Source organism: Danio rerio, chromosome 10 (assembly GCF_052040795.2).
Source record: "Danio rerio strain M-AB ecotype USA chromosome 10, GRCz13ab, whole genome shotgun sequence".
NCBI lineage: Eukaryota > Metazoa > Chordata > Actinopteri > Cypriniformes > Danionidae > Danio > Danio rerio.
The window spans coordinates 2,970,001-2,992,734 of NC_141030.1; the positions used below are offsets into that span (position 1 = coordinate 2,970,001).

Sequence of the window (22,734 nt, forward strand, 5' to 3'; positions counted from 1 at the left end):
GGCGACGCAATGGCGCAGTAGATAGCACTGTCGACTCACAACAAAAAAGTCGCTGGTTCGAGCCACCGTGAGCCTCGGCTGGGTCAGTTGGTGTTTCTGTGTGGAGTTTGCATGTTCTCCCTGTGTTGGCGTGGGTTTCCTCCGGGTGCTCCAGTTTCCCCTCACAGTCCAAACACATGCGGTACAGGTGAATTGGGTTGGCTAAATTGTCCATAGTGTATGAATGCGTGTGTGTGGATGTTTCCCAGAGATGGGAACATATATGGATAAGTTGGCGGTTCATTCCGCTGTGGCGACCCTAGATTAATAAGAGGAACTTAGTGGAAAAGAAAATGAATGAATGAATTATATAAATGTATCATATAACATTAGAAATAATGTTTTTATGGGTATTTAGGGACCTTTTATATAGAACTTTAAAGACTCTCATAGCTGTTTTTGCCTCCTGAATCATACATTCAGCTTTAAATATCATAAAGTAACTCTAATTTCCATCTTATTTTGTGTGTTTACTTTGGGCAGTTAAAAATTCCATGAAACGTCTATTTTTTTTTTTTTTTGGTGTAATTTTGTAATAAAATAATCATTATGTGTCTGTCTCGAAGTTCTGCTCAACTGTTTCATCAGTTCATCAGCACTGAGAGAAAAAGCTTGTTATTTGCTCCAAGTGATGTCACTTCCTCTGGCGGGAAACTCTAGAAGGCATTGATGTGCTTCATTATTCCTCTCATTCATTTGTACAAATTGTTTCAGATACAGTTGGTCAGAATTATTGGCCCCCCATTGAATTTAATTTTGTTTTTTAAATATTTCTCAAATGATGTTTAACAGAGCAAGGACATTTTTACAGCATGTCTGATAATGTTTTTTCTTCTGGAAAAAGTCTGTTTAATTTCGGCTAGAATAAAAGCAGTTTTTTTTTATTTTTTATGAACCATTTTAAGGTCAATATTATTAGCCCATTTAAGCTATTTTTTTCTCGATAGTCTACAAACCATCTTATACAATAACTTGCCTAATTACCCTAACCTGCCTAGTTAACCTAATTAACCTAGTTAAGCCTTTAAATGTCACTTTAAGCTGTATAGAAGTGTCTTGAAAAATATCTAGTCAAATATTATTTACTGTCATCATGGCAAAGAAAAATTAAATCAGTGATTAGAGATGAGTTATAAACATTTATTATTTTATTCAAAACATTATAAGCTGTCGATATATACAATAAGCTTAGTCAAAACCAGCATGAACACAGTTGGAGTCAGAATTATTCGCCCAGTTTATTTCTTCCCCAATTTTGGTTTAAAGGAGAGATTTTTACAACTCATTTCTAAAGTTTTAATGACATGACGTTAAGTACATTATTGTAAAATACGTGTTAATCAGAGTCTCCAATTGCTGGATTTATAATAATGTAATGTATACTAAACTAAAGACCACCACATTTAGTGAAGCAGACGTTCAGACTTTGAAGTTGACCAAAACGTCTTGTTCCTCATTAAGTTAATTTGTCTTGCACGGATTAACTGCTGTTCACCTAAAATTTAACAACGTACACTAGCAAATATAAGCATTGTGCAGCAGTCAACGTTTGAAGTGGACCAAAAAAAACGCTTGTAAAAATTGTAAATAATTTTAGGACAACTTTGATGAAGTGATGCTCACTGTAAATGTTATCACACAGACTTCAAGTCTTAATCCTCTACTCAATAATAACATAATACAGTACAATAATGACACAAGAGATACAAGGCGTATTTTTATTACTAAAAAATGAGTTCACAACCACATCGAGAGCATTAAAACCAATTCACAGTTTACGTCAGATGCATTTACAGACGTTTGGCTTCCCTTCAACATTATTACTGCTTATAAAGGACACAAAGACGATGAGCGATGGCTAGAAATCAAATGTGCGCCATTTTCATGAACATCTGACAAACTAATAATCAAGATTCAATCCCTTTCAAAGCACTTCACTTGTGTTTCTCATCCATGCAGTGTCACCTTCAGTGGTTTCCAATGATTTTGCTGTCTTTCCTGCTGAATGATGATCTGCTATACTGTGAACGAGCGTCAAAATAACACACGGCTCTCAAACGTCAACTACTTTGGTAAAAAAGGTCACTTTTGTTAATGAAGGCAGTTGAAACCCAATCAACAAACAAGTGAGCAGTAGTCCAGAAACTAATCTCAGTCAAACACAACACTAATTAAAATAAATATGATCAAAAATAAATACAGTTCAAGTTGGCACAGAAAACTCCTGGTCATTGCATTCGTCAAGGTTATATCTAAGCCTTCCCTTTACTAAGTACAGATTTTGACAAGCACACAGTGATTTATAACTAGACTTGACTATGATCAATCACAAGTGCGGTTTACTTGATTGTCGTCTGACCAGTTAAGTAGGAATGAATCTGCATTATGGAAATGATCAATAAATACGCTTTCGTCTGTGTTCTCTGTGCATTAACACTGCTTCACAAATCAAAGAGGGCTGTATTAGTGCTAAACACTACCTGACTCTTCATACGTCTTGTTGCCTATCCAAGTTTTAGGAACAGCCAATAATAACTGCTAGTTGATCATTTGGCATCAGAAGTGGTGTATATGAAAGGCAATGATATAAATTATAATGCTTAATAATGTGCATATCAGGTGACTGGTTTGGCCAATCCTGGAGATACATGCTTTTAAGGAACTTTGATGTGGATTCACCCTCTCCTGTGGTTTGTAATGTAATGGGCAGCACAAATGTCTTGATTCCTCAGGCTGTAGATGTTGATCATCCACTCTGCAGATCTCACGCACTGAATGTAACCCAAAACCATGACTTTTCCCTTACCAAACTTGACTGATTACTGTGAAAATCGTGTGTCCATGCAGGTTCCAGTAGGTCTTCTGCAGTATTTGTGATGATTGGGATGCAGCTCAACAGATAATTCATCAGAAAAATCTCCCTTCTTTTCCAAATGATCAACTAGAAGTCGAGTTATGTGTTGCTCTTTCAACTGGGATTGACGACAAGACTTTTGTCAGATAGTGTATATGCATTAAAAGTAATAAATCTGACATGAAATGAACATTAAATGGTTTATTTTTGTTGTGACTTATTAAATGTGACAATATTTGAGAGTGTTTATTTTATTTTTTTAAATTTTGCTTATAAAATGTAATGTTTACGGGCCTTTTATTGCATTCGATTACAATCTTAACCTGTTGTGAATCAATTTATTCATTCTACGCAACCCAAATTAAGATCATTCATACAGTAGTTTAATATTTACTTTGGATATAAACAGCATGACGTTATTTCTTTATTATATATTTTATTGAAGGGTGAAGCTCAAATAAGCTAGACCAACAAAAGTTAATGATATCAATTGAAATTAGTGAATTCATTCAATGACTGGAATAAAAACTAAAATAAAAAAGGGGTACTCTAAATTCCATTAAAATAATAAAAAAAAAATTTTTTAAATGTAAATAAAATCTTAAATATTACAACAAAATTAAAATAATTTCATAAAACCATTTGATTTCTGTATTTAGTTTTTAATTGTGTTATTTTATTTTTGTTAGGCAGCATTATTGAGGGCGAGTTACATTTTATTTACCTTCATTTTTTTATATTTTCTTAATTTAGAATACGTTATCATATTTTTGAAAGTTATTTTTAGGGGGAATTGAAAATAAATAAAACCAAGTAAAACTAATGGAAAATGTAAAACATAATAATAATTATGGGGAGAAAGTTGTAATATTTCAGAGCTTGTAAAAGCATCTCAAACAAACCCTCGTCATCAGATGCGGTTATTAAAGGAACACGCCTCCTTTGTTTTTGTAAATAGACTCATTTTACATCTCCTCAAGGGTTGAACAGTTGAGATTCATCATTTTTAATCCATTTAGTCAATCTCTGGGTCTAACAGGAGCACTTTCAGCTTAGCTTAGCATAAATCATTGAATCGGATTAGACCGTTAGCATCTCACTCAGAATTGAAAAAAAACTTTAAATAATTTTTCTATTGAAAGCTTGACTTCTGGAATTACCTTGTGTATTACACTGTAAAAACTGCCCAAATTAAGATCATTCATACAGTAGTTTAATGATTACTTTGAATATAAACAGCATGACGTTATTTCTTTATTATATATTTTATTGAAGGGTGAAGCTCAAATAAGCTAGACCAACAAAAGTTGATATCAATTGAAATTAGTGAATTAATTCAAGGACTGGAATAATAAAATAAAAAAGGGGGACTCTATTATATTAAAATAATAAAATAATTTTTAAAAAATGTAATAAAATCTTAAATATTACAACTAAATAAAAAACTATTTAATAAAACTATTTGATTTCTGCATTTATTTTTTTTAATTGTGTTATTTTGTTTTTGTTAGGCAGTATTATTCAGGGCGAGTTACATTTTAATTACCTTCATTATTTGATATTTTCTTAATTTCTTAGTTCGTTCAATGACTAAAACTAATTTTTTAATAAAAAAGGGGGACTCTTAATTACATTAAAATAATAAAATAATTTTAAAAAAGTGAAATAAAATCTTTAATATTACAACAAAATAAAAACAATTTAATAAAAACAAACTCTTTGATTTCTGTATTTAGTTTTTTTTTTTAATCGTGTTATTTTATTTTTGTTAGGCAGCACTATTGAGGGAGAGTTACATAATTAAATGATTTTTCTTTTTAAAGCTTGACTCTTCTGGATTATCGTGTTCTACACTGTGAAGAATGCTGGGTTCCACACAACTGATTTGTGTTGGACAACATGAAGCAATTAAGCTAACTTCAGACCCGATTGATGCAATTTTTTGTGATCCTGAAAAATTCTTAATTTAAATGCAAATTAATAAAATTTTCATCTCATAAAACATTCAATTCTTAAGCCAAATGTTAAAATTAGATTAATTTCAGTTTACAATTACTTGTTTAGTCCCTCCAGCGTGTCCTGGGTCTTCCCCGAGGCCTCCTCCTGGTGGGACATGCGTGGAACACCTCCCTAGGTAGGCGTCTAGGAGGCATCAGAAACAGATGCCAGAGCCACCTCAGCTGACTTCTCTCGATGTGGAGGAGCAGCGGCTCTACTCCGAGCTCCTCTCGGGTGTCAGAGCTCCTCACCCTATCCATAAGAGTGCGCCCTGCCACTCTGAACTCATTTCAGCCTCTTGTGTCCGAGATCTTGTCCTTTCGGTCATGACCTAAAGCTCATGACCATAGGAGAGAGTAGGAACGTAGATTGACCAGTAAATTAAGAGCTTTGTCTTTCGGCTCAGCTCATTCTTCACCACAAGACCAGCACATCGACCGCATTACTGCTGCACCGATCCGCCTGTCAATCTCACGCTCCATCTCGAGAACAAAACCCCAAGATACTTGAACTCCTCCACCTGGGTAAGGACTTTCCTCCAACCAGGAGATGGCAGACCACCTTTTTCCAGTGGAGCACCATGGCCTCGGACTTAAAGGTGCTTATTCTCATCCCAGCCGCGTCACACTCGGCAGCAAACCGCCCCAGTGCATGCTGAAGCTCCATGTTCGATGAAGCCAACAGAACATCGTCTGCTAAAAACAGAGATGACATCCTGTGGTCCCCGAACTGGACCCCTTGTCAGCAATTCTGTTGATATTGTTTGTTTTATTATTATTATTATATGCTGTATAATTTGCTTACTGAGCAGCAATAAATAACATTTTAAAATACAAGGAGTTTTCATGTGATTTTCTGTGTTGTGAAATTAATAAATGCATAATAACGGTGATAACCATGATTATTCCTCAAACTAGAACCGCACAACCCTAATCTAGAACAGCTGCATCCCTAGTCTTTAGGTGCGTTGGACTTCATGCGGCGCTGCGCAGATCGATCGAAATCTGTCTTAAAGCGGTGCATGCTGGTTAGAAATCTTGTCCGGATTGATGCTGCGCCGACGCCACGTGACTGTCACATGTGGCATCAAAGTACCGCGACAGCGCTCCGAGATCAGACGGCAGACTCAGACTGTGCAGCATCTGAAGAGCCACCCTAAAGCTTTCTTAACAAATTAAGTTAAAGAACTAGTTTATTAAATAATTATATGATTATAATACAAATATATGTTATTTCCTGTCTATCCGTTTATCCCTGGTCTTTCTGGGAAACATCCGCTTAAAGTGTAGCTCACTTATTTGACCTTTTCTTCAATCTTTTTGGATTAAAATGCTTTCATTATCCAAAATTATCTGATTTATTAAGACTTAATCAAAACACCTTGTTTTGCGTTTTGCATTGGAAAGTTTTACATCTATAAATGTACATATATAAACCCCTTTTAGCATATTCAAACAAAACGTATTAGCCTAAAGTGATGTTTAAACTCCTAGAATTGCGCTCTCTCTCATGCATTTGTTATATATTTAAATCATAATTATTGTTTATAAATGAACTATAGTTTGTAGAGACTGCATTCGGTTTTATTTGTAAATGTTTTGTTGTTACAAATAAAAATAAATAAATTATGATGACACCATGTGATCGGTCATCATGACTGCAGCAAGTTTGAGCCCAGAAGTGTTCAGCTGTCCGGCTTGACGGCTCCGTTTTCAACCCCGCCCTCGCTAATCTCGTTGATCACCGGCTGCAGCTGAGCTTCATGTCGAACGCACCTTTTGTGTACACTGTGAAGTGTACAGCCGAGTTAAGTTTTAAGTAGGAAAAGGATTGAAACTCTTCTGTCATTTTCGAGTCATGCTAACGGTCCAATCTGATTCAATGATTTATGCTAAGCTAAGCTAAAACTGCTCCTGTTATACTCAGAGATCAGCTGAATGGATTCATAAATGTTGAAACTTAACTGTTTAGGACAGGGGTCACCAATCTCGGTCCTGGAGGGCTGGTGTACCTGCAGTGTTTAGCTCCAACTTACTTCAACACACCTGTCTGGGTGGTTCAAGTATACCTTGTAAGAGCTTGATTAGCTTGTGCTTGATTAGGGTTGGAGCTAAAATCTGCAGGACATCGGCCCTCCAGGAACAGGTTTGATGATTCCAGGTTTAGGAGAAATGTAAAATGCAAAAGCAGTGTTGTGTTCCTCTGTCAGGGTGTGAGGCGGGCAAGCGCAGGCGTGGAGAACAGCATCAGGATTGATCAGAGTCCGTGTTCTTCACTCCTCCTCCAGCACCTGCAGGAAATCCGCCACCGACTCCACCACGAAATCCGGCGCGCAGTCCTTCTGCTCGGGGCTCTGGCTGTCCCGGTAGCGCTGAGCCTCGTCCAGGGTGGAGACGCCGGTGAGCGTCAGGACGGTGGAAAGGCCACAGTTGCTGCCGAACAGAATGTCCGTCTCCAGCCGGTCTCCGATCATCAGCGAGCGGGACGGGTCCAGGTCGAACTGACTGGAGATGCAGTCGAACATGAAGCGGCTGGGCTTCCCGATCACTGTGGCCTTCCTGCTGCTGGCCGTTTCCAGAGCCGCCGTCAGACTGCCAGAACCTGCACAGCATTGTCCAACACTGAATGAGCAGCTCACAAAACAATCAGCTTCCAGAGACACTCAACACGAACAGCCTCTCCATCAACACACACCGGACAGAGACGCTTTCTCAGGTATCACATGCAGCCAGTCACTCTACATTTTTTAATTCTTGCATATTTTCCCCTAATTTCATGTAATTCCTCTCAACATTTTTAAACAATAGTTAATTAGGCAGGTTAGGGTAAGTAGGCAAGTCATTGTTCGGGCCAGACAGAATCTGCGGACGTTTTTTGTTATTTCTGCAATGTAATGTGTATTTATATAGTGCATTTATTGTGTATGGCCATACACCCAAAGCACTTCACAGTCATGAGGGGGTGCATTCATTTGGATGATGCGGTGGCTGCCACAGGACAACAGTGCCAGTGCGCTCACCACACACCTGCTATTGGTGGAGAGACAGTGATAGAGCCAATTTGGTGGAAAGGGTGATTGGGAGGCCATATTCGCAAGGGCCGATAAAGGGAATTTGGCCAGGACACCGGGGTTACACCCCTGCTCTTTTACGAGAAGTGCCATGGGATTTTTAATGACCACAAAGAGTCAGGACCTCAGTCTAACATCTCATCCGAAAAACGGCGCCCACAGACAGTATAGTGTCCCCTTCACTTTCACTGGTAAAAATCTGCGGTTTTCTGTGGAATTATTTTGGGATTATCATAAATAAAACATGCATATGTGAAATAAAAAATAATATCGTTTGAACTTTTATTTAATGTTTTTTTTCCCATTATTTTTCGTTTTCAGTTTGTACACATTGAAATACATTTTACAACACTAATAACCTTGTTGCATTTACAAATTACACATTATATGAGGATATTTCGGAGTGTCTACTTAATAATATAACTTTAGAAAAGTATACTTAGCAAACTCCAAATAAGGAACTTATCAGTTAATGACTATCAACACACAACAGTGTTTCCAGTCAGTCAAACAGTGCTATCGTTTTAGGCGATTTCAGTACCATCATAAACAATATAGAGGTCGTGTCACAAGTTGTCACTGATTAAAAGCCCAACTTTATCTCAATGACTTGCTGCACTAAAACTGCATCGTGTTCCAGGCGGTCTTACCCGGGGTGATCCTGCCTCCTCTGAGTGGGTGCCAGGGGTCCGGGTCGGTGGCCAGGAACAGGCACTCGGCGTCCCGCAGGTAGCAGCAGGCTTTGGCCAGCTTCATGAAGGTGAAGCTCTCGTCGTAGCCCACAAGCACCGCCCTGACGTCGGGGTCCAGCGGGCAGTTGTAGATGCTGGTGCCCTCCTCCTGCTCGGCGGGTTCCTCCACCACGGGCACCCCGGCGTCCCGCAGCTCCTTCAGCACACCGCCGCCGCCGATCGCGTACACCTTCCCCTGCAGCCGCGCCACGTCCCGCAGGTAAGCAGCGGAGCAGTACGCCGAGCTGAAGATCTCCTCCTCCGCCACATCCGCGAAGCCTAAGCGGCTGAACTTCTGCACGTAGTTCTCCCGCGGCCTGGTGCAGTTGTTGGTGACGAAGAACACGCGCTTCCCGCGCTGCTTCAGGAGACTGACCACCTCCGGGGCTCCGGCAACAGCCGTTTCTCCGTTCCAAATGACGCCGTCGCAGTCGAACAGCACGTTGTGTTTGGCGTCCAGCAGGTCCCGGATCTGAGCCCCGCGGAGCGCCACGCAGCCCCTACCGCCACCCGCCATTCTACTGGCCCGCGGTCCTATGGTGGAAAGCGTTCGGCTGCGACTCTTTTAACGAAGCGCGCTGGCGACCTGGCGTGCGTCAGCTTTAGTTAACGATTAAACGGTTTAACGGACGCGACGCTGCGGGGCGGCTCACCAGCGCGTCCATCACTACCATACACACTGCTGCAATCCTACTGGAAGCACGGAGCGATGAAGACGGACCAATCAGATTATAGGATACCACAAAGAACACGCCTTTTTCTCTGTGTCCTCCAATCAGAAGGCGAGCAGGTGTACCTCACTGTGATTGATTATTACAGCAACATTTTGCTGCTGTATGATGTTGATTATTATAAAAGGAGGTTGGAGGACTGGAAGTTTCTCTAAGTGGCCAGGTAGTATAACAAAGGCTCTTTAATGTTTTAGATACTGAAAATACGGATTTATATACATATTTTATAGATTTAACAGGCATTGGAACCTGTCCATTTGTGTTATGTTTTCCACATTTATGATTAAGGTAAAGGCCCTGCTTGTTTATAGTTGTAGGAATTGTATTTCTTAATTTATTACTTGTTTTTTTGTTTCTTAATGATATTTTGTTCTGTTAATATTTGCCTTCTGTCATCCTGACATTAAATATTGTTTGTTCTATTATCATGAATCTGTCGTTAAACGTGTAATAGAAAAAAATACACACACACACACACACACACACACACACACACACACACACACACACACACACACACACACACACACACACACACACACACACTCATTTTCTTTTCTGCTTAGTCCCTTTATTAATCTGGGGTCGTCACAGTGGAATGAACCGACAACTTATCCAGCATATGTTATATGTATCGGATGCCCTTCCAGCTGCAACCCATTACTGGGAAACATTCATACACACACAATCACACACATGAACTATGGACAATTTAGCCTACCCAATTCCCCTATGGCACATGTCTTTAGACTGTGGGGGAAACCGGAGCACCAGGAGGAAACACGAACACGGGGAAAACATGCAAACTCCACACAGAAATGCCAACTGACCTAGTCGAGTCTCGAACCAGCACCTTCTTGTGAGGCCAACATGCTACCCACTGCACCACCTTGCTAGCACGGTTTAACTGCAGCTGGAAGAGCATATGCTGGATAAGTTGGCGGTGCATTCCGCTGTGGCGACCCCAGATTTTAAAAAAAGACAAAGCCGAAAATAAAATGAATGAATATGATATAAATTGTTCCTTTATAAAGATTTTTTTAAAATATTTCTTCGTATATTTTAATCTGTATAAGCTGTTATATTGATAATATTTTCTTAAAAACATATTCGCGTATTTATTAAATATTTAACAACTCTTACAACAGTCAAAACAATGTAAACAGCAAACTCGATTTGAGGAGCTGGAGTTTGCCCTCCACGACAAGATAACTGAGCTGAACTGACCAAGAGAGATGGAATTAAAACAAATGTCGGATGAATATTCATTTTCAAAGCATAAGATAAATCTCAAAAGTTACATTGTAAAGTTAAAACTAATTAAATACAAAATAAAATGTATTAAAGCGTGTTGTTGTTGCACAGTTCTCCCAAACGCTAGATGGGGGTAATACAGGATCACGTTGAGAGGTCTGATTCATTTTATTCGAATCAGTTCAGTGAACCGGTTCACAGAAGCTTCGACCCAGCATTTAATTACCATTTTTTTAAGCATTGATTAATTAAGTGCATACGAATCATCGTTTATCACAATATCTTCGAATACATCCTAATTATCATGTAAGATGTTTACTTTAAATGCGGAGTGATTTGCAATTCTGTTCAACTGAATCACTAAGACGAATCAAATTCACGATTCGAACAACAGCAGGGAAATGAACACATGAGTTGAACCACTTCGGAGAGTGCAGACTGCATGTGCAGGTCATATGTAAATGAACAATATGATTAAAGCTCTTTTTAAAGCCTTTGAGGTGAGGTGGAAGTCCTACAGACACAGATTTGTTCCCTGGATAGCGTTAAACCTGCAGAAAAATGAGAGGTATGGTCGGGTCCAGCGGGTGATTGTTAAATTAACGTTAGTGGTTCATTGTAGCACAGACAGCATTAACATATTCCCACTACAAAATTAAACATTCTGTGACATATTCACACTACAAAATTAAACATTCTGTGACTATCTGTAGGCTTTTTGTTGATTAAATATGCACAGCAAGGTTCCATTTGATAACATTAGTTAATATAAATCTAGTCAATGTAATGACAACTATAAAAAGCATTACTTAGTTAATGTCAAAACATTAAATCCAAAGTTGTAATTGTTTTATTAAATATTTAATTATGTTATATATTTATGCCAACACTGGGAGAACGTGCAAAATCCACACAGAAATGCTAATTGACTCAGCTGAGGCTCGAACCAGCGACCTTCTTGCTGTGAGGCGATTGTGCTACCCACTGCGCCACAGCTGAATGAACTGTCATCCTATCCAGCATTTGATTTATGCAGCGGATGCGGAAACATCCATACACACTCATTCACACACATACACTACGGACAGAAATGCCAGCTGATCCAGCCGAGGCTCGAACCAGCGACCTTCTTGCTGTGAGGCGAATGTGCTACCCACTATGCCACCCTGCAGTCTTCAATAATTCAAATGAGCACAATTGAAATTCAGATGGTTTTGTCACTATTTAAGCTCCATACTTAAGCCTAGTCAACAGTAACCGAGTGTTTGTGTGTTTGTTTCTTTGTTCAGAACTCTTCGACAGGTGGAGAATCGAGCTCAAGACAAAATGACTGCGGATGAAGACGTGTTCAAATCTCTTGTGTGTTTATTCACACACCTCCTAAAAAACGATGTGAAGAATCAACGCCAGCTGCTCGGGTTACTGCCCAGGTCTACTCAGAGTAAATATAGTAATGTGGAGAGTAAAACACACGGCGCTCCTCCGTCTACAGTGATGTTTGAGACTCTGGGCTTCAGTGTCGAGCGGAAAATCAGCTCTCTGGAGCGTGCGGGAACTGGAGTGTTTGTGATGCGGGGACGCGTGCCGGCAGGAAGCATTGTAGCGATGTATCCAGGTATCAGTTTTAATGATGTCATGTAGTGTGACGGGCAGTTCAGAATCCTCATACACTGGAAAAAATATCCTTAAATTAGCAGTTTTCCCCGTTTTAGATTCGTGTTTTTGTTCTTTCCCTTTTATTTATGCTTTTGAATAGCATTACGGGACCTAGAAAAGTGGCTCTTATTAACATTTAAATAGTAAAGGGCACCTATTGTAACTCTTTTTCAAGATTTAATTAAAACTTTTGTGTCTCCAGAGTATAACCCCTTTCACACAGGGATACCAGTAAATTTACGGTAAATTTACGGAATGACGTTACCGGTAAATAAAATAAGCGGTGTTCACACAGGCGAAGACGTTACAGAATTTTTCCGCAAAATACCGTCAACACATCCATTGCAAAATAGCGGTAAATTCGAGAGGGGTCTGGCTGCAGACCTGGTGCAGTGCAATCTGGGCTGCATCCAATGCTTTTTAATGGGCTCACCTAACCCTACCCGTCACAGTGACGTCACTAGCTCCATTTGAGTGCATTGTGTCTGACATTGCATCGCTGAGTGATGCAGTCTCAGCTTGCATGATAAAGGCTGCATCCAGATACTATTGGTAAATTCTGACATCATTAGCCGGAAATGAGCTCTAAATGCCTGCGCTTGTGTTTGGAAACATTTGACGACATTACAAACTCTGTGGATGGATCAGTACTTCGATGAAAACAAAGAGGAAGACTTTCGCATGTCGAGATGTATGATATGTGTGTGTGCTGGCGCTCTCCAGCTGCTTCGCAGGCACATGCCACACGTCAAGCTACTGGAAGGTAAACAAACAACGGCTTCTCATAAGCATCTTATCGATGATTTTTTACACAGTTGGCATTAAGAAGGAGCATAGAAACGTTATCTGACTAACATCTAGCTGCTGAATGTGTCTGGAAAAATATTTAAAGGCTTTAATTTTCATAAACCGTGCAGAATTGAATGCGAGTGTTCTGATTGGCTAATGTAGACGTCTCACATGCACGCGCTCTTTCTGGCAATCTTTCTTCTGCGTTCACACAGCGCAGCATTCCGGCAAATTACCGGTAATGTTACAACTTCAATTTTTTACTGGTATTTTCAAAAAGGGCCTGTTCACACATACAGACCTTTCCGGAAAATTGCTGGTAATTTTGCTGGTATTGATAGCACCCTCCCAATGGATATTGGATAAGACCAAGCGGCAACCTCCCGCTCTCCCTCAGGAAGCCAATACGGAAGTAACTAAAACTGCAATTCATCCGAAATTCCGCTAGTCCTGGCCGCTCCTGGCTCCAAAACAGAGCAAATTTCAGTTGAGCCCACTGTTAGAACGGCCAACTTTACAGCAGAAAAAAAGGTGTTTACAGCCTGGTACAAAAAAAGATTTGGGTTAATACAGCTAATATTACCCTTCATGACAACTGTGAGGGGGGTGAATTTTTTTATAACTCATCCGTTTCCTTTATATTAAGTTATATTAAGTTTGCATAATTAAGGGCGTGGCCACTTGAGTGACAGCTAGGTCTCGCTGGTCGCCGTCACGTCACCTCTGCAGATTAGCCACTGAACTCGGCATATTTATCGTATTTCTGTATTGTTTTATGTGGCTTTACACAGTCGACTGCCTTTTGGACTTGTTTCCCACAATTATTAGATGGCATGGCATGCTGAGGGCACTTAATTGTGCTCACAAACCATTCACGTGGCCTCCGTTTCCCATGTGAGTAAAGTTATATACTTATATACCATCTCTATACATGTATTTGTTTTATTTAAGATCATTTATCGTTTATATTTATATTTAGAGCTGTAATGCACTCCAGAATCTGTCAGATTGATTAGCTGTGGGCTCTAGAACAGTCATCTGAAGCGTTGTCATACAGTGTTATGCTGGATTTTATCAATAGTCTTACAGTAACTAACACAGACTACATCTGAAGTGTTTGTAAGTAATTTGCGTTTTTCTCCTGTTGAAAAACGTCATAAGAACAATGTTTAGTGGCTCAATGTATTACAGCAGTGTTTTTAAAAGTCTAAACACTTTATTGATATAGTGTACAGCCAAGCACAAGTGGTCAGAATACAAACGAGTCACAGGTGATAAAGTATTAAGCGTTCTCCCAAAGTAAAGTGTGTCTGAACCAGGTCCAAGCTAAATGCTAGCAGGTGTCTGTAGCTCCGCCCACTCTCCGCCTCTTTGCCCTTGTTTGGTATCCCGCCGTGGGTGTGATGACGCGTGACCAAAATGGCGACGGTTGGCCGCGCCTACTTGTGGCTTCTTTTGCGCTCTTCAGAAACCTATGGGTGACGTCACGGATACTACATCCATATATTTTACAGTCTATGGATAAGACGAAATGGCCAATCATCAAGCCCCAAATATACAACCATCTCATTGAAACTCCAAGTGTTTTTAAAGAGAAAAGTTAAAGGCCTACAAGTCTTTGGATGCCACCAATGTTGTTCTGTGTGGTCATGTGCAAGAAAAAATGTCCCAGGATTACCAGATTAAAAATATTGTAGTGCTAAAAACCAAGGTTCTGCCTAGCCGAAAGCAAGAAAAGAAGACAGAACTATACAAGGCCTGGGTAATCATCAACAACCAGAACAACTGTATTGTGACAGCCAACTGCACCTGTACAGCAGGGTAATGTTCTTAGCATTCAGTGTCCGCAGTTTAATTCACCATATTGAATATTATATATTATATTATTATATTTTTGCTGAAATCATTGCTGCAATCAAAAATGAGTAATGTGTGTGATTCAGCACAGCGTGAACTTACCTGATATAACATGATAACTGCAGAGTCCAGCATTTCTAATCAGGTCTTCACTCAGTCTTAGATTTTGGCATCCTACCGCACAACACGACATGTTTGCTATTGCAACCGGTCTTTTTTTGCGACTGGTATGCGCGGCTGAACCCGTGCGACGTCATGTGTGACGTAGGTTGGTAATTCCCGTATTGACATGTGCATCCTTGGAATGATGTTTTGATTTTCTCCTTTCACAGGAACCATCTATCAGCCAGATGAACCCATCTTTTTCCAATCAGTCAGAAATCCATTTGTATTTAGATGCATAGATGGCATTTTGATTGATGGCAACGATAAATCCATCTCCAAGATAGTGTACCGGTGAGTATAGCTTAACGCTTAAAATGGGTAGTTCCCCCTAAAATGAATATTCTGTCATCATTTACCCCAGTTTCAGTTTTTTCTTCTGTTGAACACAAAAGAAGATGCACTGCAGAATGTTTGAAAGTAGACATTGACTTCTTTTTTGTTCCTACCATGACTGTTTTATGTACTTTTCCACGGCCAAATCCCCCTGCAGCACAAGTCCAGTTACTCACTGAAGCTAAGCAGGGCTGAGGCTGGTCAGTACCTGGATGGGAGACCACATGGGAACACTAGGTTGCTGTTGGAAGTGGTGTTAGTGAGGCCAGCAGGGGGCGCTTAACCTGCGGTCTGTGTGAGTCCTAATGCCCCAGTATAGGGAAGTAAGCACCGTCTTTAGGATGAGACATTAAACCGAGGTCCTGGTCAATCAAAATCCCATGGCACTTCTCGTAAAGAGTAGGGGAATAACCCCGGTGTCCTGGCCAAATTCCCTTCATTGGCCCTTACCCATCATGGACTCCCAATAATCAGTTGGATGGATTGATGGATGGATGGTTGGTTAGTTGGTTGGATGGATGGTTTTGATGGTTGGATGGATGGTTTCGATGGTTGGATGGATGGTTGTTTGGTTGGTTGAATGGATGGATGGATGGTTAGTGGATGAATGGATGGTTGGTTGGTTGGAGGAATGGATGATTGGATAGATGGTTGGGTGGTTGGATGGAAGGATGGATGGATGGTTTTTGATGGTTGGATGGATGGATGGTTGTTTGGTTGGTTGAATGGATGGATGGTTGGTGGATGGAGGGATGGTTGGTTGGTTGGTTCGATGGATGGATGGTTAGTTGGTTGGTTGAATGGGGGTATGTTGGTTGGATGGAGTGATGGATGGTTGGTTAGTTGGATGGATGGATGGATGGATGGATGATTGATTGGTTGGTTGGTTGGTTGGATGGATGGATAGATGGTTGATTGGTTGGATGGATGGATCGTTTTTATGGTTGGCTGGATGGTTGTTTGTTTTTTGGTTGGTTGGTTGGTTGGTTGGATGGATGGAAGGTTGGTTGGATGGATGGAAGGTTGGTTGGATGGATGGATGGATGGATGGTTGGTTGGTTGGATGGAAGATTGGTTGGATGGATTGAAGGTTGGATGGATGGATGGATGGATGGATGGATGGATGGATGGATGGATGGATGGATGGATGGATGGTTGGTTGGATGGATGGATGAATGGATGGTTGGTTGGTTGGATGAGGGAATGTTAGTTGGTTGGTTGGATGGATGGAGTGATAGATTGTTGGTTAGTTGGATGGATGAATGGTTGGATGGATTGATGGATGGATGGATGGATGGATGGTTGGTTGGATGGATGGATGGTTGGTTGGATGGATGGATTGAAGGTTGGATGGATGGATGGATGGATGGATGGATGGATGGTTGGTTGGTTGGATGGATGGATGGTTGGTTGGATGGATTGAAGGTTGGATGGATGGATGGATGGATGGATGGATGGATGGTTGGATGGATGGATGGATGGATGGAAGGTTGGTTGGTTGGTTGGTTGGTTGGTTGGATGAATGGATGGATGGATGGTTGGTTGGTTGGTTGGTTGGTTGGATGAATGGATGGTTGGTTGGTTGGATGAGGGAATGTTGGTTGGTTGGTTGGATGGATGGAGTGATAGATTGTTGGTTAGTTGGATGGATGAATGGTTGGATGGATTGATGGATGGATGGATGGTTGGTTGGTTGGATGGATGGATGGTTGGTTGGATGGATTGAAGGTTGGATAGATGGATGGATGGATGGATGGATGGTTGGTTGGTTGGTTGGATGGATGGATGGATGGATGGATGGATGGAAGGTTGGTTGGTTGGTTGGTTGGTTGGATGAATGGATGGATGGATGGTTGGTTGGTTGGTTGGATGAATGGATGGTTGGTTGGTTGGATGAGGGAATGTTGGTTGGTTGGATGGATGGAGTGATAGATTGTTGGTTAGTTGGATGGATGAATGGTTGGATGGATTGATGGATGGATGGAAGGTTGATTGGTTGGATGATTGGTTGGATGGATGGATGGTTGGTTGGATGATTGGTTGGATGGATGGATGGTTGGTTGGTTGGTTGGTTGGATGGAGTGATAGATTGTTGGTTAGTTGGATGGATGAATGTTTGGATGGATTGATGGATGGATGGAAGGTTGATTGGTTGGATGGATGGATGGTTGGTTCTTTGGATGGTTCTTTGTTTAGTTGGTTGGTTAGTTTGTTTTTGCTTTGCCGTGTGAAGCCAGGAGTTCTTTTTTATGGTTATTTTCATGTTTTGTTTTGTAGTTCTGTCAAGTTTACTGTTAAGTTCTGGTTGCGTTTGTTTTGTACTTTTTGTCAATAAACCACTTGGGTTCAGTACACTCACCTTCAGTGGACTCTTTACACATGATCTGTTAAAACAAAATCACATGTTTTTTTTGATGTTCATGCTGGAATTTATTCAGTAAATGTGTGTCCATCAGAGTTTATGTGCATTTTATCTTATCGGATAAAAAGTTATCCTACTCAGCTGTGCGCACACTCTTTCTATGAGTAAAACTTATGTGCGTCTTTGCATGATGTGCTTAATGGAAATGAAAATGTGCTTAGAAGTAGGTGGATGTAAACATAATTAAAGATAACAGCTCTTTTTCTGTTCAACAGAAGAAAATAATTCATAAAAGTTTAGAACCACTCGAGTGTGAGGAAATGAGCACATTTTCATTTTTGAGTGAACTATTCCTTTAACATTGTGTTTGGCATCATAAGACTGAACTCATATGTGTTGACTGATGGGAGCAGATCGTGTAGTGGACGGGACAGGTTTGGTCCTCTGCGTCTCAGCGATGGCTCCTGGTTGACGCCTCATCCTGAAAATCCTCTCGCTGTCGGACAATACGTCAACAACTGCTCCAACGGTCAGTCAGGCTGCACTCTTACACATTTCACCATCTACAGCAGACTGATATAATACAAACCCAAATCAGACAAAGTTGGGGCAGTGTGGAAAACGTTAATAAAAAAACTATTTGACTTGTATTCCATTGCAGACAATTCAACACACATTATTTACTGTGTTGTTTTTTCAAAATAATCACATATTTCAATTTTGGTTCTTGCAACACATTAAAAAAGGTTGTAACAGTAAAGCATTTACCAATTTGTAATGTTGCTTTTCCTGTTAACAACACTTAAAAGGTGTTAAGGGACTGAAGACACCAAGTGATTTCAGGTGTCATTTTGTCCCAATCTTACTGCAAACAGGTCTTTAGGTGGCCGACAGTAAGGGCTTTTCATTGACAAAAACAGGTGATTTTGCGCACACTTTACGATTATAAGGCTGAACAGCATAAAATGCCATCAGTCTACAGAGATTTCTCTGGTGCAATCAAGAAATCACAGTAATTAACCCCAAAAAGCCAAATCAAAGCAAACCCAAGCAGACTGCTATGGTAAAAATTAGGGATGGGAAGATTAACCGATATGTATCGATACGCGGTTATGCGCGTTCACGATGCGAGTGCATCGGTTCAGCAGCAGAGGATGAATGAAATTTTGGAAGCAAATCGAGATGCATCGGTTTTTGCGAGATGCATCGATTTTTCCGAGATACAGCTTATATTTTTAATATAGAATGTATTTTTTATTTATTAACAAGTGTTGTCAACCTGTTTTTGGTGCATAATTTAATCGACCTACATAAAGTAAGCCTTAGCAACGGATTTGCGGATGTGCACACACTACAACTCAGTGTATCAGGTGTGCGGATGAAGCTAGTGGAGCGCCCTCAGAAAGCGCGAGAAGCAAAACAAACATTTTATTCCCCACTGAGTTTTAAATCTAAAGTATGGCAAGCAACATTATGGATTTAAGGATGGACGACATGACAGGACAGATCCAATTTGCAAAATGTGCCGCGCATCTGTAAAATACGCGGGCAGTACGACTAATCTGATATCTCACTTGAAGCGGCGCCACGGTGTTGTTGTGGAAGCATCTTCCAGTGTTTCTGCATCCCCGGCTTTCACACTGCTTCAACCAGCTCCAAAAGTGGTGAGAAAAGCATTGCAAGTTTTTTTTTTTTCCATGCGCAACAGTTCTGCTCGCTCTATGCCAATAACGAATGCTATTGCATTGTTCATCTGCAAAGATATTCAACCTAGTGTCACGGAGAACGAAGGTTTTAAACACCTCCTGTTAATTTTTATTTAATTATAATAATAATAATATTAATAATAATAATGATAAAAATAATTGGGTGTCACAGTGGCACAGTGGGTAGTTTGACCACCTCACAGCAAGAAGATTGCTGGTTTGTTATATTTTTATTAGCCTGTTGTTTACAGTGACAGTGATGTTTCAAAGCAGCATAACACTGCTAGTTCACCACCTTAAGTTTTGAATAATCAGTGGCAAAATATATCTTTGTAAAACTTGTTTTCATAGTTGAAAAGTTAAATCACAATTCTTATTGTGCAATGCTAATTTTATTTATGTTGAAAGAGTGCAAATATATATATATATATTTTTAATATATATTGCACTTATACATTCTGTTTATCTTGAAAATACTTAAATAATATGTGCTATATTATCTAAAATGGCCCTCTACTGTAAACTGACACTCTGGCTCTGAGAGAAGAGCCAGTTTGTAAAAAAAAGTCTTGGTTTTGCTTGGTTAATAAATAATCAAACTCATTCAATGGCACAGCATCCTCTTTCACATCATCTCATAAACTTGATCTAATTAGTTAGTGCTGAAATATCGCATCGTATCGTGATATGGGTGTGAATCGTATCGTGTTGCATCGCAATATGTCACAAATGTATCGCTAATATATCGGATCGTATTCTTTGTATCGAGATGCGTATCGGATCGGCATTATAGCTTAGATGCCCAACCCTAGTAAAAATGCAGCACTACAACATAAAAAAGCGAGAGATTAACTTAGAAAGTCACTCACCTGTTCTATAATGATTTGAACAGCTGTAGTATGAAATTTCGCTGAGTTTCTCTCCTCTAAGGTCTTATTATGCAGCTTATGTTGCCACCTTGTGGATGGACGTCAACCGTCTTTGCTCAATATGAAAAGCCTAACAGCCGCCGACACGCTGTCTCTCAGAAATTATAAGTATTTAAAATAGGCACTATGCTTATAAATAAACTGCACAGTTGCAATCTAAACAACTACATTCTCACCTGAAAAGCCTCAATGGTACATTATGTTGTCCAACAGCTGCAATATTTGTCAAACTGTAGTGCACAGGTGTCAAACTCAGTTCCAAAAGGGCCGCAGCTCTGCACAGTTTAGTTCCAACCCTAATTAAACACACCTGATCCAACTAAGTAAGTCCTTCAGGCTTGTTTGAAACCTACAGGTAAGTGTGTTGGAGCAGGGTTGGAACTAAACTGTGCAGGGCTTCGGCCCTCCAGGGATTGAGTTTGACACCCCTGCTGTAGTGAGTTGCTGTCTTTTGGTGGAGTAATACACTAGGGTGAAGAGGCTGTAGGAGTGCTGTTATTAAGGGAATACCGCATGACTATCAGATTCGAGAGCCAGTTGTATAAACAGTTATAAAGTGACAGCGACGATACTTTGATTTGTGATTTTATTGACAGAGAAATCCGCAAATGTTTGCTTTCAGGAGTTGGACGTGCCGGATGGATTTCCTCTGGAGCTCCGTCAGTATTTGCCGAACGTTAATTACAGAGCTGATAGTAAAAGGCAAGATCTGTCATTTGTAGGATTATTATATTGGCACATTCTGTCATTTATTACTCTTTCATCTTGTTTTTTCTCTTTCAGACCTTTGCGCTGTGTTGTTCTTGTGGCACTGAGAGATATTGATGATGGTGAAGAGCTGTTTTCTAACTACTACACAATCGTGCATTAAACTGATTTGTATTTTTTTTGTAAGTTCATGTGCGTTTATTACATATTTAAAGGTTTATGATTGCTTTTCTAATGCAGAACTTTGAAAATGGCCACATTTATTTGTATTAATGTTTAGGAAACATTTAATGGATCTTTAGGCTTTGGCCGGCAGCTAGCTCTCTGCAACTCTCACATGGTCGCCCACTGAAGATAAGCAGGGCTGCGCCCGGTCAGTACCTGGATGGGAGACCACAGGGGAAAGCTAGGTTGCTGCCGGAAGTGGTGTTAGTGAGGCCAGCAGGGGGCGCCCAACCTGCGGTCTGTGTGGGTCCTAATGCCCCAGTATAGTGACGGGGACTCTATACTGCTCAGTGAGCGCCGTCTTTCGGATGAGACGTTAAACCGTTAAAACATGTTGGGGAATTGTCTCAAAAACTAATTATACAGTCAGGAGTTACAATCTTGTCTTTATGAAAACAATACTATGCTGTGGATAATTGCTTTACATTTGTTTATTTATTTTTATACGTAAATAAAGCTCAAAGTTAAGCATTTACCTGCAGCTTGATTACTATCAGATACACTTTAAGACCAGTCTTGTGTGTTTAAGACTTTATTTTAGCTGTAACATGTTGTTTAATGGTGGCACAGTGGGTAGCACAATCGACTCACGGCAAGACCATTGCTGGTTCAAGCCCCAGCTGGGTCAGTTGGCATTACTGTGTAAAGTTTGCATGTTCTTCCCATGTTGGTGTGGGTTTCCTCCGGGTGCTTAGTTTTCCCCCACAGTCCAAACATGTGCGCTATAGTGGATTTGGGTAGGCTAAATTGGCTGCAGTGTGAGTGTATGGGTGTTTCCCAGTGTTGTTTTGCGGCTGGAAGTGCATCAACTGCCTAAAACATGCTGGAATAGTTGGTGGTTCATTCCGCTGTGGCGACCCCTGATTAATAAAGAGACTAAGCTGGAAAAAAAAAATGAATTGTTTATTTTTTAAGTTTTAAAGACAGAAGCTGTCGAGTTTTTCACTTAAGATACAATATAAATGTAATCATTATTTTTTGCTATAAACAAATGGATCACTCATCAGTGTTATGATGCGTTACTGCAATTAAAGATCCAGAGGAACAAAATCCAAGCCTCACACGTATGTAAGCATGTCAATAAACTCCTCGACACGGTTGTAATATCTCCAGACCTTTATTTCTGGAACGGTCTGCCAGTTAAGTACAACAGAAAATACAAAATAAAAGCCAACGAAACAAGAACAGTGTATATGTACAAACATTACGAATAATAAAACGTCCTTTCCCAATATGAACTGCCGCTTGATTGTCTATTTAAACACTATCATTTCATTATTACACCACAAAAAGTGTTGTAAAACTCAATTTAGATCTGAAAAAATGC

The 22,734-nt window shown here is 40.1% G+C and overlaps 3 protein-coding genes and 1 long non-coding RNA gene across 12 annotated transcripts in view; 2 read left to right on the forward strand and 2 right to left on the reverse strand.

The window, feature by feature from the left end:
* Nucleotides 1-604, forward strand: part of ccl27b (chemokine (C-C motif) ligand 27b) — a 7,351-nt gene extending 6,747 nt beyond the window's left edge. Inside the window, exon 3 of the mRNA NM_001128268.2 lies at nucleotides 1-604. This exon is cut by the window's left edge and continues 1,841 nt beyond it. The gene's annotated coding sequence lies outside the window, so the exon portion shown is untranslated.
* Nucleotides 605-1,743: 1,139 nt separating this feature from the next.
* LOC147834964 (uncharacterized) lies at nucleotides 1,744-4,401 on the reverse strand. The gene is made up of 2 exons (XR_015500708.1): nucleotides 2,794-4,401; nucleotides 1,744-2,724 (listed from the first exon to the last, which is right to left on the reverse strand). It is a non-coding gene; the product is annotated as an uncharacterized LOC147834964 (long non-coding RNA).
* A 2,719-nt stretch (nucleotides 4,402-7,120) lies between these two features.
* pdxp (pyridoxal (pyridoxine, vitamin B6) phosphatase) lies at nucleotides 7,121-9,240 on the reverse strand. Its single transcript, NM_001128705.1, has 2 exons — nucleotides 8,612-9,240; nucleotides 7,121-7,492 (listed from the first exon to the last, which is right to left on the reverse strand). The coding sequence occupies exons 1-2, from the start codon at nucleotides 9,207-9,209 to the stop codon at nucleotides 7,164-7,166; spliced, it is 927 nt and encodes a 308-aa protein (NP_001122177.1). The 5' UTR covers nucleotides 9,210-9,240; the 3' UTR covers nucleotides 7,121-7,163.
* On the forward strand, nucleotides 8,806-22,641 carry setd9 (SET domain containing 9). Of its 9 annotated transcripts, none has more exons than XR_015500701.1 (7): nucleotides 8,806-9,586; nucleotides 11,967-12,292; nucleotides 15,312-15,435; nucleotides 18,253-18,368; nucleotides 21,097-21,176; nucleotides 21,258-21,364; nucleotides 21,463-21,882. XR_015500701.1 is itself a non-coding variant. In XM_087270039.2 (7 exons), exons 1-6 carry the CDS (start codon nucleotides 11,139-11,141, stop codon nucleotides 21,343-21,345), a joined length of 867 nt encoding a protein of 288 aa, XP_087126165.1. In that variant the 5' UTR covers nucleotides 11,087-11,138; the 3' UTR covers nucleotides 21,346-21,364; nucleotides 21,463-22,641. The 9 variants fall into 9 exon arrangements, 5 of the variants coding, with proteins under 5 accessions (XP_087126168.1, XP_087126167.1, XP_087126165.1 ...); XR_015500698.2 differs by lacking the exon at nucleotides 8,806-9,586 and adding an exon at nucleotides 11,087-11,245; XR_015500700.2 differs by lacking the exons at nucleotides 8,806-9,586; nucleotides 21,463-21,882 and adding exons at nucleotides 11,087-11,245; nucleotides 20,358-20,706 and having other exon boundaries at nucleotides 18,253-18,902; nucleotides 20,848-21,176; nucleotides 21,258-21,368.
* The last annotated feature ends 93 nt before the right edge of the window (nucleotides 22,642-22,734 follow it).

Bases quoted from the DNA above. Each gene is read 5' to 3' on its own strand.
- setd9 (XM_087270039.2), top strand. From the start codon at position 11,139: ATGAACAATATGATTAAAGCTCTTTTTAAAGCCTTTGAGGTGAGGTGG. The intron at 11,246-11,966 runs GTATGGTCGGGT...TTCTTTGTTCAG, and splicing joins AACCTGCAGAAAAATGAGAG to AACTCTTCGACAGGTGGAGA. The intron at 18,369-21,070 runs GTCAGTCAGGCT...TTTTATTGACAG, and splicing joins CGTCAACAACTGCTCCAACG to AGAAATCCGCAAATGTTTGC.
- pdxp (NM_001128705.1), bottom strand. From the start codon at position 9,209: ATGGCGGGTGGCGGTAGGGGCTGCGTGGCGCTCCGCGGGGCTCAGATC. The intron at 7,493-8,611 runs GTAAGACCGCCT...AATGCTGTGCAG, and splicing joins AGGAGGCAGGATCACCCCGG to GTTCTGGCAGTCTGACGGCG.